General features: G+C 58.8%; 1 protein-coding gene across 15 annotated transcripts in view; it reads left to right on the forward strand.

The window, feature by feature from the left end:
* LOC116964400 (ankyrin repeat and fibronectin type-III domain-containing protein 1-like) overlaps positions 1-8,991 on the forward strand; it is a 259,270-nt gene extending 250,279 nt beyond the window's left edge. For all 15 annotated transcript variants that reach the window (XM_033003974.2, XM_033003975.2, XM_042798706.1 and 12 more), the window contains 9 exons: positions 955-1,074; positions 1,449-1,664; positions 2,020-2,186; positions 2,512-2,662; positions 3,443-3,611; positions 3,860-4,026; positions 4,582-4,792; positions 5,088-5,743; positions 7,763-8,991. In XM_033003974.2, the coding sequence (XP_032859865.1) occupies positions 955-1,074; positions 1,449-1,664; positions 2,020-2,186; positions 2,512-2,662; positions 3,443-3,611; positions 3,860-4,026; positions 4,582-4,792; positions 5,088-5,743; positions 7,763-8,050 (2,145 nt within the window). In that variant the 3' untranslated portion in view covers positions 8,051-8,991. The remainder of the gene's footprint in view (positions 1-954; positions 1,075-1,448; positions 1,665-2,019; positions 2,187-2,511; positions 2,663-3,442; positions 3,612-3,859; positions 4,027-4,581; positions 4,793-5,087; positions 5,744-7,762) is intronic.
* The last annotated feature ends 4,312 nt before the right edge of the window (positions 8,992-13,303 follow it).

The following is a 13,303-nucleotide window of genomic DNA, read 5'->3' on the forward strand; positions in this document are numbered from 1 at the left end:
CCATGCCTGGGGTGCAGGGGGGGGCTCTTGCCAGGGAGGGCTGGGTCTGATTCAGGGCCGGGAGCAGCACCAAGGGACGCTCCGCCTCGCACAAAGCGAGCACAAGCTACTCGCGCGGGACGACACAACATCCAGGACCCCCGCTGTGCCGCTGTCCTTGCGTGCTCCGTGGGGCAGAGCGATGCCCAGAGCCAGTGGCAGCCCAGGAGTGCCGGGGTGAGCCCAGTGGGCATCAGGAGCTGCCGCTGCCTTCGGCTGGCAGCAACCTCCCCCTGCGCCCCAGGCACTGGGGCTTGGCTGCAGCTCACCAGGGCTCGGCGCGGACCGAGAAACCGCCGAGGAGCAGGTGTTTCCACCACGGTCCCTGGAGGCCCAAAGGTGGGCGGTGGGCTGGCTGCGTGCCACGTGCCACGACGGGTGGGTGCTGCCTCTCCACGGGGACGCCAGCGGCTTCTCGGCTGTTTAACTGCTTCACCGCAGCATCCCGCCGCCGCAGCTCTGCCTGTTGTACAGAGCAGGACGCGCAGGGTGCTGCGCTGCTGCCTGGTCCTCTACTGGCAGTAGGCTTAGTGGAAGGGCAGGTGGGCAGCTCAGGGCCAAAATCTTTGGCTGGATGGTCTTCCTCTACTGAGGGAGAGGCTATCTTCTCCCTCCTTTTTTTTTTTTTGGCTATCTTCAACTTAAGAAAGTCTCAGTCCTAGATAGTCTTCAGTCCCACCTCAGACTGATATCTGGGTGGGCACAGCATGGTGCTTCCCTCAGGTACAGGCTCTGGAGGCATCTTGGGGTGCCTGTGGCATAGGAAATCACACCCCTGCTGAGAGGTGCTATACGCCCGTGCCCGTTCCTAACCCAGCTCCAACAGAAAGGCAAATGGGTTCCCCCAAAACACCTTCGTGTGAACCAGCTGCAGGCAGCAGCGGGTGGTGGTGACGGCCCTTTGGTGTGCTGCAGGTGTCGTGCATGTGGGATGAGATCCTGTGGCTGCGGCAGTGTGTCACCGTCTCCCAGTCGTCCTGCTCCTGCATCCTGCAGACACGCTTCAAGATGCTGCTGGCCATCTCGCAAATGCAGGTGAGGGTGGGCCTGGGGGAGGAGCGGGTGCTTTTTGGGGGCCCTGCGGGCCAGGCTCCCTTGGGAGCAGCACGTGGATGTGCTGCAGCCAGGAAAACCGCAGGGTCTGCCTGTCCTGCCTGTCAGTGACAGGAGTGGGTGCCCCTGCCTCATCCTCCCTGGCAGGACCCCAGTTGCAGGGCAGTGAGGTGTCAGGCTTGGTGGCAAGCTCGTGCAGAGGGGCTGGGGACTGTCGGTGGACTCTTTGCTGGGCAGGCTGGTTTCCAGCAGGCAGCTGCCAGTCACGTCCCAGCCGCCCAGACCCGCAAAACACCATGCCTCGAGGATGTCCCTTGACACTCTGCTTTCTCCCGCTCTCCCATCCCGTCATGCAGGGGCTGCTGGGCATCCAGGACCTGGGGCAGGTCTTCTTTGAGCCTGTCAAAGACAAACAGGGCAACATCCTCATCGTCACCCTGAAGGAGGTGAAGACCAACCAGACCTTCGAGAGTGTCCGCTGGGTTCCCGTCTGCAAGCTTCAGACCAGCCGCAAGTCCGTGTCCTCCCCGGAGGAGCCCACCGCCCTGGACACGCTGCTGATCTCCATCCAGGTGCTGCTCCGGTGCCGTTGCGGCAGGGGATTGCAGCGGGCTCCGCTGCAGGACCACCAGCACTCCCTGCTCCCGCCTTGGGCTGGCGAGGCCATGGCAGAGCCCCGGGTCACGGAGGGTTTGGTCCTGGCTGCAGGCAGAGGGGGAGCAGAGCCCAAGCAGCTTGCAAAACTCCTGTTGCTTCGAGGGGAGGCATCAGGCTGGTGCCAGGTTCTGCCTGGCAGCACCCGGGTCATGCTTGCTCTGCCGCGTCCCTTCTGCCGGCGGGGCTGGCTGTGCCGTGGCAGCTGGCACGAGGGCAGGGGAGAGCCCCGCTGTGAGGGCTTGCTCGATCCAGCAGTGCCTTTCTCCTCAGGACAAGCTGGCTTACCACCAGCGGAGCAGCCATGCCCTCTCTCCAGGCCTCTACCTAGGCTACTTGAAGCTCTGCAGCGCCGTGGATCAGATCCGAGTGCTGGTGCCGGAGCGGCTTCCCAACATCCTGTGCCACGTCAAGATTCGTTCCAACCCCAACATCTCCAGGTGGGGCTCGCAGGGGAGCTCACCTGGAGCAGCCAGGCTCTTCTGTCCCACCCAGCCTAAGAGCACCCATCACCTCCTGCTTCTGCTCTTGGGCTCCTGGCAGCAGTGGAATGTTCCCTCTCAGCCCCGCTGCCTGCCATGCGGGACAGCCTGGAGGTGGAGCAAAGCAAGGACCCCCTCTTATCTCAGCAGATCCCGCATCCCTTGGGGTGCTGCACCCTCTGGGGGAGGAACAGCTGAGCAAGCACAACTCCCATAGCAATTACGTGTTCAGGCCCACCCCAAGCTGCTCCCTCCTTCACACGTCTGTCTCTCCCTTCTCCAGGGAGGAGTGGGAATGGCTGCAGAAGATGGCCAGCGTGGAGGAGCCTGTTCCTGCAGAGCCAGAGACTGAGACAGCCCAGAACCACTTGTTTCAGGAGCTCCAGGTAGCCATCAAGGAGCTGATGACCCTGATCAACATCCCGTTGCAAGAGGTATGGGCAGGTGCCGAGGTCTGGGGAGGAGGGAGGGGAAGGACCCATGCAGCACCGTGCTGCTTACTGTGGCAGGCAGGGTACCACAGCCCCTTCCCCCTCTTTGGGGGCCTGAAGAAGCATCCCTGAGATTTTAAACTCGTGCAAATAGAAGGCAAGTGGCGGACAACCAGCATCTGAAGCATCTGCCTGCCCAGGGACAGTGTCCACAGGAGCTATTTGTCTTACCCTCCCCTGTACCACCAAAGCAAGGATGGTGACTCTGGGTTTGCGTTATTGCCTGCCTGCCACGTGGTTTGGTCCTGGGGTCAGCCCTTGCAGCGTGAGACCAGCCCAACGCTGTCCCTCCAAAGCAGGACAGTCCCTGGCCAGTGGAGGGATGGGGCTAGAACCCCCTGGGCCAGACTGCAGAGGGAGGAATCCCTCCTCCACCATGTCAGGTATTCACCAGGAAGGTGCCCACCAGCCCCAGTGCCATGCATGTGCTTCTGGCCGGGCAGCTGTGAGGGCATCTCTCTGAGCAGGGCTGAGAGCACTGCTGGTGGCACTTCTTCTCTGAAATCCTGTTGTAGTGACTTTGACCGGTAGTTTAGAGAGTTTTAGGCAAAATAAGAGAGAAAGGGAGGTATGCAGGTTATGCCAGAAGCAAGGGGCCTCTGGCTGTGTGCTGAAACAGCAGTGTCCTCTGGCTGCAGGTTGGCATCCCTCTGTGGATGAGGTCTTGGCGGAGGGCCCACCAGATGCTGTTTGCAGCTGTTAACCTGCAGTGTCTTCTTGCAGGCCAAAGATTTCCGTCTGTACAGCCAAGAGGTGCTGGACTTCGGGGGCCAGGTCTCCTTCCTGCTGCTGCTGCCTCCGTCGGATGACGTCTGCACCGCTCCAGGCCAGAACAACCCCTACACCCCTCGCTCCGGCTTCCTCACGCTGCCGCTGCAGATCTTCGAGCTAGGTGATGAGAGGGAATGCCAAAACCCAACCTTGCTGGTTTCCTTGTCCTCTGAGACCTCCCGAGAGCTGGGACAGGCTCTGGGGTGGGATCCCTCCCCCAGGAGAGGAGGGATGGAGAAGGATGCTGAGGCAGAGTAGAGAACCGTGTTGCCTCCTCCTGTGTTGGGTGAGCAGGGAGGAGCCTGTAGGGCATCCACGGCGAGGGACCTGATATTTTTCATTCCCCCCTCTCTCTTTTCCTCTCTGCAGTCCACTTCTTCACGTACGACCGGGAGTTCATCACCCAGTACTGCCAGGTGTCCGCTCTCCTGGAGCTGGAGTCACTCCTCTCTCAGCAGAGCCTCAGGGAGGCCTTCTCTGACGCCGAGCTCTCCACCGCAAAGCAGAGGCACCAGCAGGTTCAGGACTACGTCCAGGTACATGGAGTGGGAGCCCGCCGGGAAGGAGCCGGGCTTAACAGTGCCTGGGTGTGGGCAGGACAGTCGTGCCCTGGCTGAGCTGCAGGAGCATCTGCACCGGGGCTGTTCACTGATCTTGGGGGCTGTGACTCCATGGGATTTCCCTGACGTGGCAGACGGGCAGCAGCAGGCAGGGCTTTGTCTAGCAACTTCTTACCGCAAGGATCACCTTCAAAATCCTGATGAGACAGCTGGAGGCTCCTGCTCTGCAGGTCCTCACCTTGCTAGAAAGGGCCTGGAGTGCATTTCGGGCTGGACATGTGAAAGACCACCACATGCTGCCCCTTTGCCCAGCACCCCTGCCTGCAGCAGGCAGGTCCTGCTGAACTGGCAGCTGCTGGTGGTCGAAGCAGCATCTTCCCACCTGAGAACACTTTCTTGGAATTTCCTGACTCAGGGATTCCCCTGAAGCTTTCACCTCTTGGGAAAGGTGCGTGGGGAGAGGCTGCGTGGGGCTTTTTTGTTGCCGTTGTTTGCTTTTTGAAAGGAATCCTTCGTTTCCTATTCTGGCAGCAAATGGAGGAGATCTGGCGCGAGATGCGCTGGATTATGGATGCCCTGCAGCACGCCCGGTACAAGCAGCCCTCTTGTGGGGTGTCTCTCAGCGGCTTCCTCGCCGAGGCCGGTGGTGCAATGAAGGAGAAAACCCGATCCACCTCGTCCCACCTGGACTACCTTCCCTCCCCGGCACCCTCGCCAGAGGCCAGCCGTAAGCTCAACTCCGGTAAGGACCCAGCTTTGCAGAGCTCCTGCCGGGTGGGCTCAGGGGGCTGCCCGTGCTCGGGGAGGGGTCAGGATTGCTGCTCTGGCTGGCTGCCCCGGCGGGGTGCAGGCAGGGCAGTCGGTTTCAGCTGGGGCAGGACCTGCTCTGCCTGCGCCTTGGCGAGCGCAGCAAAGGTGTACAGCAAGGGGGGGGAATGCTCGGGGGCTTCCTTGGGCTCCAGCTGGTGCAACCCCCCCGGCCAGGGTTGCTGACAGCAAGGCTCAGCCCCGTTTTGCTTCTCTTATACCCCTTGCAGACTCACATGGGCTGTCGGATGAGGAGGGCTCCTCGGAAGTGTTCCTGGCCACCGACAGTGACTACGACTCCAGCAGGGCACAGAGCCCAAAGGAGCTCGACCTGGTGTACTCCTCCTCGGGGCCCGAGTGCTGCAGCAGGAGAGTCACCCACACCCTCCGGGACGGTGCCCCGGACGTCCTGCAGACCCACGAGCTCAAGACCCCGCCGCCGCCGCCGGAGGAGCCCCGGCCACCCCCTGAGCTCTACGACAGTGACTTTGTCCTGCCCAGCCGCCAGATCGAGCTGCTGCGCATCACGGAGAAGCGACAGGCGTACTGCGTTCGAACCAGCAGCCTGGACTTCCCCAAACCACTCTGCCAGGTGGCCAGAAAGTCCTGCCCCGGCTCCGTCGACAGCTCCCCGACGGAGAGGACCGCAGGCCACTGCAGCCAGCTCAGGCTGGGGACTGGCTCGACACCCAGCCCCGAGCGTGGCCGGGGCGGGCAGGGCTCTGAGCCCGTCTTCCGGACGCACTCCGCTGAGTGGACTCAGAACTTTCAGGAGCAGCCGGAGCAGCCTGGGTGCTTGGCCGACCGAGGGAAGAAGCCGGGCTCTGTCACCTTGCGGGTCTGCCCTCAGTACGAAACCGGACTCTCCAAAGAGACCAGTGTCAAGGTACCGGAGCCTGCAAAGGGCAGCGCTGCGGCTCTGCTGTGCCCGGATGGAAAGGGCTGGCAGGACGGGGCTCGCGTGCCCCTCGCCTGGCACTGCCCTCCCCATCCTCCACCGTCCAGGGGGTGAGGTCCCCCGGAGACCCGCAGCACTCCTGCCCTGTGTCCCTGCATGCCTGCGGTAGTGCTAAGACTCCCAGCAGCGTGGGACAGGGCGTGTGGCTCTGCAAGAGCGATAACCGCTGCTGCAGAGAGGGCGAGCCGGGGCCACGGCTCAGGTGGTTTTGGGGGGACAAGTTCAGCGGTGCTGTGGTTCGGCTCTCGGTCCCTGGTTCGGCAGGTTAGTGCCACCCAGCACGGGCAGGCACGGTGGGCGAAGGTCACATTGATGGGTTTCCCTCGCCGCACCCCAGTGTTCGAACACATCGCTCCCCCAGCCATCACCCCCTTGCCCCGTCCCCAGCGTTTCCACAGCCTCCCCCGCCCCGGGGCCTGCGCTCCCTCCCCTCCAGCCCTGTGTGCCTTTGGGGAAGGGAGAGCAGGGCTGCTGGTTCCCAGCCTGGGAAGGGGAGCGGACAAAGCAGCCTCCTTGCTGCAGGCGTCGGGGTCCACCAGAGCCGCTGTGTGACCTGGTTCCCCTCTGCGAGGGTTTTGCTGCTGAGAGCTGACCCTCCCCCCCCCGCCCCAGCTCTGATCTCCCTCACCTGCTCTGGGTGGGCTCCCCCATGGAGGAGATCCCCCAGGGCACGTGTCTTGGGCAGGTGCCCCTCCGGCTCTGCCATCTCCTTTTCGCCCTGCCATGAAGGTCTCTCCTCCACTGCAGTTTCCCTGCCGACATTCCCAGTGCTCCGAGCCGAGGCTGGCGGAGCAGCCCGAGTGCTGCCTGCCCACAAAATGGCAGAGGAAGGACAGAGCCGATGGGCTGATGGGTTTTATTGCTGGGGGGTTTTGATAGCCGGTTTCTCCACACCCAGCAGGGACGTTAGAAGCGGAGGGGAATCTGACTCGCAGTATTTATTTTCCATTTGAGAAATTACCATAGATTTCTATGCAACTGAAGCATAGCCCTCGGGTTCCTGGCGGGCTGCCCACGTGGCTTTTGAAGTTGCAAAGCTCTGGACACGCCTGCTTGAAAGCATTTTACGATGTTCTTCTCAAAGAAAGCCCAGTTCAAAGGAAAGGCTCCTCAGCTGGCGTAAATCAGCTGAGCCCCGCGATGATTGTTCGGAGCTGGCAGGGTTCACGTGGGCCGAGGGCTCGGACCACCCTGCCGGGGCACAGCTCGCGGCGCTCCGCAAACCCTTATGGATGTGCCAAAGGAAACCGTCGCCTTGCCCGGGCGAGGATGGATGTCCCGCGTTAGGGCCTTTGAAGTCAAGTAGCGGGCTCCCGGCGGTTGTTAGCAGCCAGAGCTCCGATGAGCTCCTTTTCTTGGCTGTATTTGGGATTCAGAAGGCAGTCCCCGAGGATGTGGAGAGGGAGACCGAGGGGAGCTGTTGGCGGGAGAGCCCCGAGCTTGTGAGCAGGATGCAATTTAGCGCCGCTTCCCAAAGAGGCTACAGTTCAGCACCGCTAGCTTGGCAGAGCCACTGTGGCTCAGCTGGTCTGATGGTCTGGATCGTGAGAGGGACTTTATGCAGATCCCTCTGCGGTGCCAGGAGCGAGGCTGGGGCTATCCTTCTCTGGCCACAGGTGATGGGACAGTGGGGCAGCCTGAGCGGAGCGAGCGAGCTGCAGGGGGACACATGCAAGAGTTGAGCTGTCAGGTCTCAGAGAGTGTGGTGGAGGCAAGAAAGTGGTGGGTGAGTCTGGGCCTCAGCAAGCCAGGCGTCCGCAGGCAGTGTGTGCCCACGGCTGGGCGCCGGGATGCTGCTGCTGCTCGCTCGGTGGGCACTGCTGGGGTGGCCGCTCCTCCGCCCTGGTCATCATCGCCGTAGGACTCGCCGCGTACTGCCTCTGGCCCCCGGTTCCTCCTTGTTCCTCCCCCTTACCATCCGTCTCTCCCACCTTTCTCTTTTCGCAGCTGCACATCACCAGCCAGACATCCGCCGGGGAGGTGGTGAAGCTGGTGGTGCTCGAGATGAACGACGTCTCCCGCGGCGTGCTGGGCGGCTCCGCCGCCTTCTTCTACGGCGAGGAGCAGCTGGAGCACTTCGGACTGGTGTTCGCTTCCGACGAGAGCGAGCGGTGGCTTCCCGACGACTTCTTGCCTCTGTCCCTCCAAACGACCCGGCCCGAGGGGCGGTTCTATGTCCGGATCAAGGAGACGTCCCCTCTGGTGCTCCAGTTCGGGCCAGCGACCACTGTATGAGAGGAGGATAGCTGGCTGGGCAGTGCGGGGACCTCAGCTTCCAGAGAGCAGACAGCTCGTCTCTGATGCTTCCTTCTTCCACAGACACCCTCTCATCAGGCATCCGCGGGGTGGAATGGGATCATACTGGGCTGTGTGTTATTTGTTTGTGTTATTTTTTAATTTTTTTTTTTTTTTTTTTTTAACCAAAGAGACATCAAGACTCAGTTTTTCTGACTGCAGAAGAGTAGGGTGGAGTGCGGAGACCTCAGAGCTTGGGAGGAATCTCTGCAGGAATGGAATTTTTGAAAGTAAACATTTTTAAGGGGAAAGAAGGGGGGAGAGAGAGGAAAAATATTACAAGAAGAAGCAGCAATACCTTTTTTTTTTTCCTTTCTTCTTTTTTTCTGAAAAGCCTTGTTTGGGATTCACTGAAGGCAAAGCCACAGAGGATTGCTGGGGATGGCTGCGGTGTCAGTGAGGAGAGGGCACGAGTCACAAGGACAGCACTGAGAAGGGTGTTTTCCTATCTGCCCTCCTTTCACTGTACCCGGAGAAACGATTCTTGCCCATCGTTCTTGGAACAAAACGACATTGTTATTTTTTTCCTGAAAAATTGAATACTAATCGTGCTAGAGACACTGAAGTTGTGAAAGAGGCGAAGACCCTTTGACTTGTCTTAAAGGCGAAAGGAGGCCACGCAGCCAGCCCCACGCGCACACAGGCATGCACAGAGCTGTGTTGGTACCACCATGAGAGGTTTGCTATAGGGCACCTACTGCAGCACCCCACACACCACACTGGGATTTCCTTTCCTCCTCGGTTGCCGTTTTGTTCTGGTGATTGTGCTTGGCCTCTCTTGTATGTCCTAGAGCATGACATTTTGTTAGCCACTAGGTCTCTTGTTAACAAGGTTATTTTTCTGATCTCCTGTGGTCCATAGTAAAGATGACTGCTGCTGACTGCGTATCACTCTTTTCCTTCTTGCGGCTCGATGCATAGTGTTCCTTCATCCCCCAAATCAGCCCTGATCTCAAGGGCTGGGCCCATCTTTCCTAGGAGCATTTAATTTGATGCTTCCCACCCAGTGGGGGTTTACATTAACACGCAAATCGCATGCGTGAGAGCGAAGTGCAAGTTCAGAATATTTTTTCTGGGCTTCCTTGCTCTGGAAGGCAGTAAAATAAGCTTTGGCATGCAAAGGCAGTCACCTCCACGTGGTGTTGGAAACCGGGTGGTTGCAGGGCCTGAGCATCTGCAGTTAAATGCATTAATCCAGTCCTGCAGCCTCCACCGAGGGAAGAACACCGAGGAGAGGAGCCGTGGAAGGCAGCGAGAGCTCACAGCTGCATCGCAGCTGGCGCAAACGCTTCCAAGCGAGCGGCAGCAAGCGAGGTGCCAGGCCGGTGGTCCTTCGCAAGGTGAGGCTCGCGCCGCTGCTGCCCCTCCGGCGGCCACCTCGCTCCCCTTCTCTCTGCGTGGAGGGGTTAGGGCTGGGCAGCAGAGCCCCGTCCCTGGGGGCTGGGGTGAAGGCAGGGGCTCCGCGGGCAGCACCCGGGGTCCGGCGCTCCTCGGAGGATGGTCGCTTCCCACCTTGCTGCAGAGAGCCGGCGGCACGCTGTGCGGTGCGGGCAGGAATATATCCCAGCACGAGCCCTTCGCCGCCCCACGTCAGCGCCGCTCTGGAGGGGAGGATCGTGTGCCAGCCCCTCAGCTGGTGCAAATCAACGGCACCGCATTGACGTCAGCGCAGACGCCGCCATGGGACGCGGAGGCGAGCGGCAAGGGAACATTTAAAAAAGGCACTTCTCCCATCTCCTTTCCCCTTCACCCACCTCCTACCTCAAGTCGAAACCAATCCCACTTTCCCAGGTGAAGGCAAAAGCAGGTTGGTGCCTGTAGGGGTTCCCATGGGGTTAGACCTTGTTGGGCATCCATGGCCATCGACATCCTAAAGAGGCAGGAGCTGCAGGGCAGCCCTTCCCTAGCGAGAGCCCATTCGCATGCATCACCTACTGATGCTCAGAGCAGAGGAGGTGGTGAGGCACAACTGGTGGAAAACTATTCAGTGGCTTTCTGGGAGCCACAGATTGAATTCAGTATTAGAGCAGGGCTTCATACAGAAAGCTACATCTGTGTTCCTGATGCACCCGAGCACAGATCCATGCAGCTCTTGCTGCCCTTTTTTTCTTGACCCCAGAGGGGAAAAAGATCTCCCATTTAGCAATTGTTCTCCCTTCCTAGAAGCCCTGCTCCATTGAGAGAGAGGGAGCCGTGACCCGCAGCCAGGCGCTGACTCTTTGGCCGGGGTGGCCATGAGGCAAGCTCTGCAGCTAGACCCTGCTGGGATCTGCTTACCCCCGTTTCTCAGTGCAGAGCCCTTGCCCATGGGAGGATCTCGCTGGCCGTACAGGACTTTGCTGCAGGAGTTTCTCTGTCCATGTAGCAGGATTGTATCACTTGGCTGCAGGGAACAAAAGCAATACATGTTTTCATGGGAACTCCTCCCATTGCCTGGAAGAACAAGAGAAAAAGAGCAGGGAACTCTGCGTAGAGGCAGAGTTGGATGCAGTCAGGGTGGGAAGGCTGGAAGTTGCATAGCAATAGTGCAGGGAACCCCCCCACCGGGGGCACTGGGATGTGTGATGTCCCGATGGAAGCTTCACTCCTCCCCCAAGCACATCTTCAGCCCCATGAGATGGACTTGCAGACGCCTCTTCCCTGCCCTGGTAGATGGTGCGTGATAAGGTAGGACTGCTGCCCAATGCAGGACTGAAGAGCATGTCAAAAGGGGCCTGAGGGGTTTCTGGGGCAGGCTCTGCTGCCCAACATTTCCTGAAGAACGATGCTTGCAAGGTGGTTGCATTGTTTCATGTTCTCCTTCTCTCCCTGGGCAGCTCCATGGGCACATCCGAATGTTTTCTTCCCAACCAGATCCTGAAGCCCTCCTGCCCTGCCCTATGGCCAAGAAGTAGGAGCAGAAACCAGATAGGCTCTGTATGCAGCAGTCTCCAAGGCTCTAATCTCAGTGCTAAGGGCAGTGAGGAGCTGATGTGTCTGCTGGAACCAGCCTGGAGCTGTTTACATGAAGGTTGTTTTGTTTTTTTTTTTTTAATTTTTGAAGGCTGTGTCACACCTGCTCTTAAGCAGGATGGTGTTCTGGTTAAGACTGGGGCTTAGTGGCTCAAGGCCCTAAGGGGCACTGAGGATCTGGATTAGGTGGCTCAAGCTTTGTTCTGTCACTTCTTCACCACTCTGCGCCCCGGTTACAATCTGTCCCCTTCTTTCTCCAACCCAAAGCCATGTACCTGGCAGCAAGTGACCCTGGCAACCTCCCAGCAGCTTTAGCATCCCTCTTGGGGCAGCTGTCGTGGCCTGAAGGGGTGTTGCTGTCGGGCAAGGAGGAGCCATGGCAGGCACTCTCAGCAGCACAAGGGTTAACAGTGTTTGCCCCGGTTGGTCTCCCTGCACTCTGTGCTAACCGCACTGGTGACAGAGGTTTGGCGATGGGGATTTCTCATTCCAGCGTGTGCACCATGGCACAGGGGATGGAGGAAGATCCCCAGACTACCTGAGCTTATCCCTGCTCTCTCCCGACGTAGGGAAGCAGTGGAGGTGGAGCTGGAAGAGGCATCATTTTGCTTGTAGCAATCCCTTTTCCCCAGTATTTTTAAGGAGCTAAGCAGGCTAGAATCCAGGAGGGGCCTGGGGGGGGGGGGGACGGGACTGTGCCTATGCAGATCTGCATCGCCAGGCACAAACATCACCGTCCCTGCAGTGCCTGTGTCCCCAGTACTGCCAGTCACAGGCACTGCCAGTATCCAAACACCCCGGGCGAGCACTAACCCCGCTCCGCACTGGCGTGCCACCTCGACACCCCGCGCGCAGACCCCGTCCCTGCCTGGGCACCGTACCCCCACCTGCCCCAGCCAGCCCCCCCATCCCCCTGGATGTGCAGATGCGCGTCTGAGAGGTGGGGCAGGAGCAAAGTTCTGGGAGAACCACAAACCTGGGCTGCAGCCCCAAAGCTCACGGTGCCAGCCGTCATCTCCTGCTAACCTCAAGCCAACAGCAAACCAAACGGCTCTGGGGTTTGCTTTCCAGCTGGCAGCAGGCAGGCCCTGGGGGCAGCGGTGGGCATCACATGGGGATGGGTTTCCCACCTTCCCTGGGGGGCAGGGACCAGTCTCCTTGGCTGGGACATGTGGCCTCCTCTTCCAGGCTCCACGGAGCACCAAAAGATGACGCTGCACAACAGTTTGCACTTCGTGAGGGCTCTTTCGTCTCTTTATCAACATCACTTCTATCACTAACAGCACTTCAGTGCGGATCAGTGTATTAGTTTTTGCTGTTGGGGACAGTGAAGGTAAAATATCAGCTGGTGCAGTCCAGCAACCAGGTCTTCTCCTCCCTCTGCTTGGAGGCAGACCCAGGTCCAGAAGCTCAGCAGGAGAAAACTGGCATACTTCCATGAAGGTTAATGGGAATGTTATTAACTGACATCACCAAAAGAGCCATGCCTGCATGGTATTTTTCTCACATTATATGCATTTATATGAATAAACCTGAATTGTGCCACTGAATTTCCTCCCCAAAATCAGGAGCTTGTTGGCATCAGTTCTAAAACATCTGCATTTCTATTTTGCCATCCAAAGGGAGTTGCTCAGTTTATCAGACATGAATCCATCTTTGTGTTTCCCAAGTCTTGTCTCTCTGAGACAGGGCAGGAGGGGCATTTTTTTTTTTTTTCTTTTTTGCCTTTTTCTTCGCCCTCCCTCCCCCTACTCCCTTTTTTTTTTTTTTTTTTTTTTTCCCCTGGGATGCTGCTTCTTTCCTTAGTTCTGGTTACTGGGGAAAGCAGAAGAGCTACCCTTTCTCCAAAGCAGCTGTGCAATGCCCACAAAGGAGAGGTGCTCTGAGCCTGAGCTGTTGAAGTCAGTGGAAGCCTTTCTTCCCTTGAACAGGAGGTGATAAAGTGAGCAAGAGCCCTGCCAGCCATCCAAAACACAGTGGAGGTTCCAGGGCTATTCTGGCACATGCAATTACTAAGTTAATTATTGCTCTATCATCTGTAGGAACTCTGTACAATTACTGTGCAGTTACATGGACTGTTTATCCACGTAGCTTATGAATAGAGTTGCCGTATAATTGAAATGTGGTGTGATCAGATTTATGCTGCATGAATCAAGGGGCTGCAGAGTGACCACACTTTCCATCCCCAGCACAGATGCCCACTGAGGATGCAGCTTCGCCGAGCAGCCGCTCAGCAAAACA

The sequence above is a fragment of the Tyto alba genome, unplaced genomic scaffold (assembly GCF_018691265.1).
Source record: "Tyto alba isolate M040663 unplaced genomic scaffold, T.alba_DEE_v4.0 Super-Scaffold_28, whole genome shotgun sequence".
Lineage (NCBI taxonomy): Eukaryota > Metazoa > Chordata > Aves > Strigiformes > Tytonidae > Tyto > Tyto alba.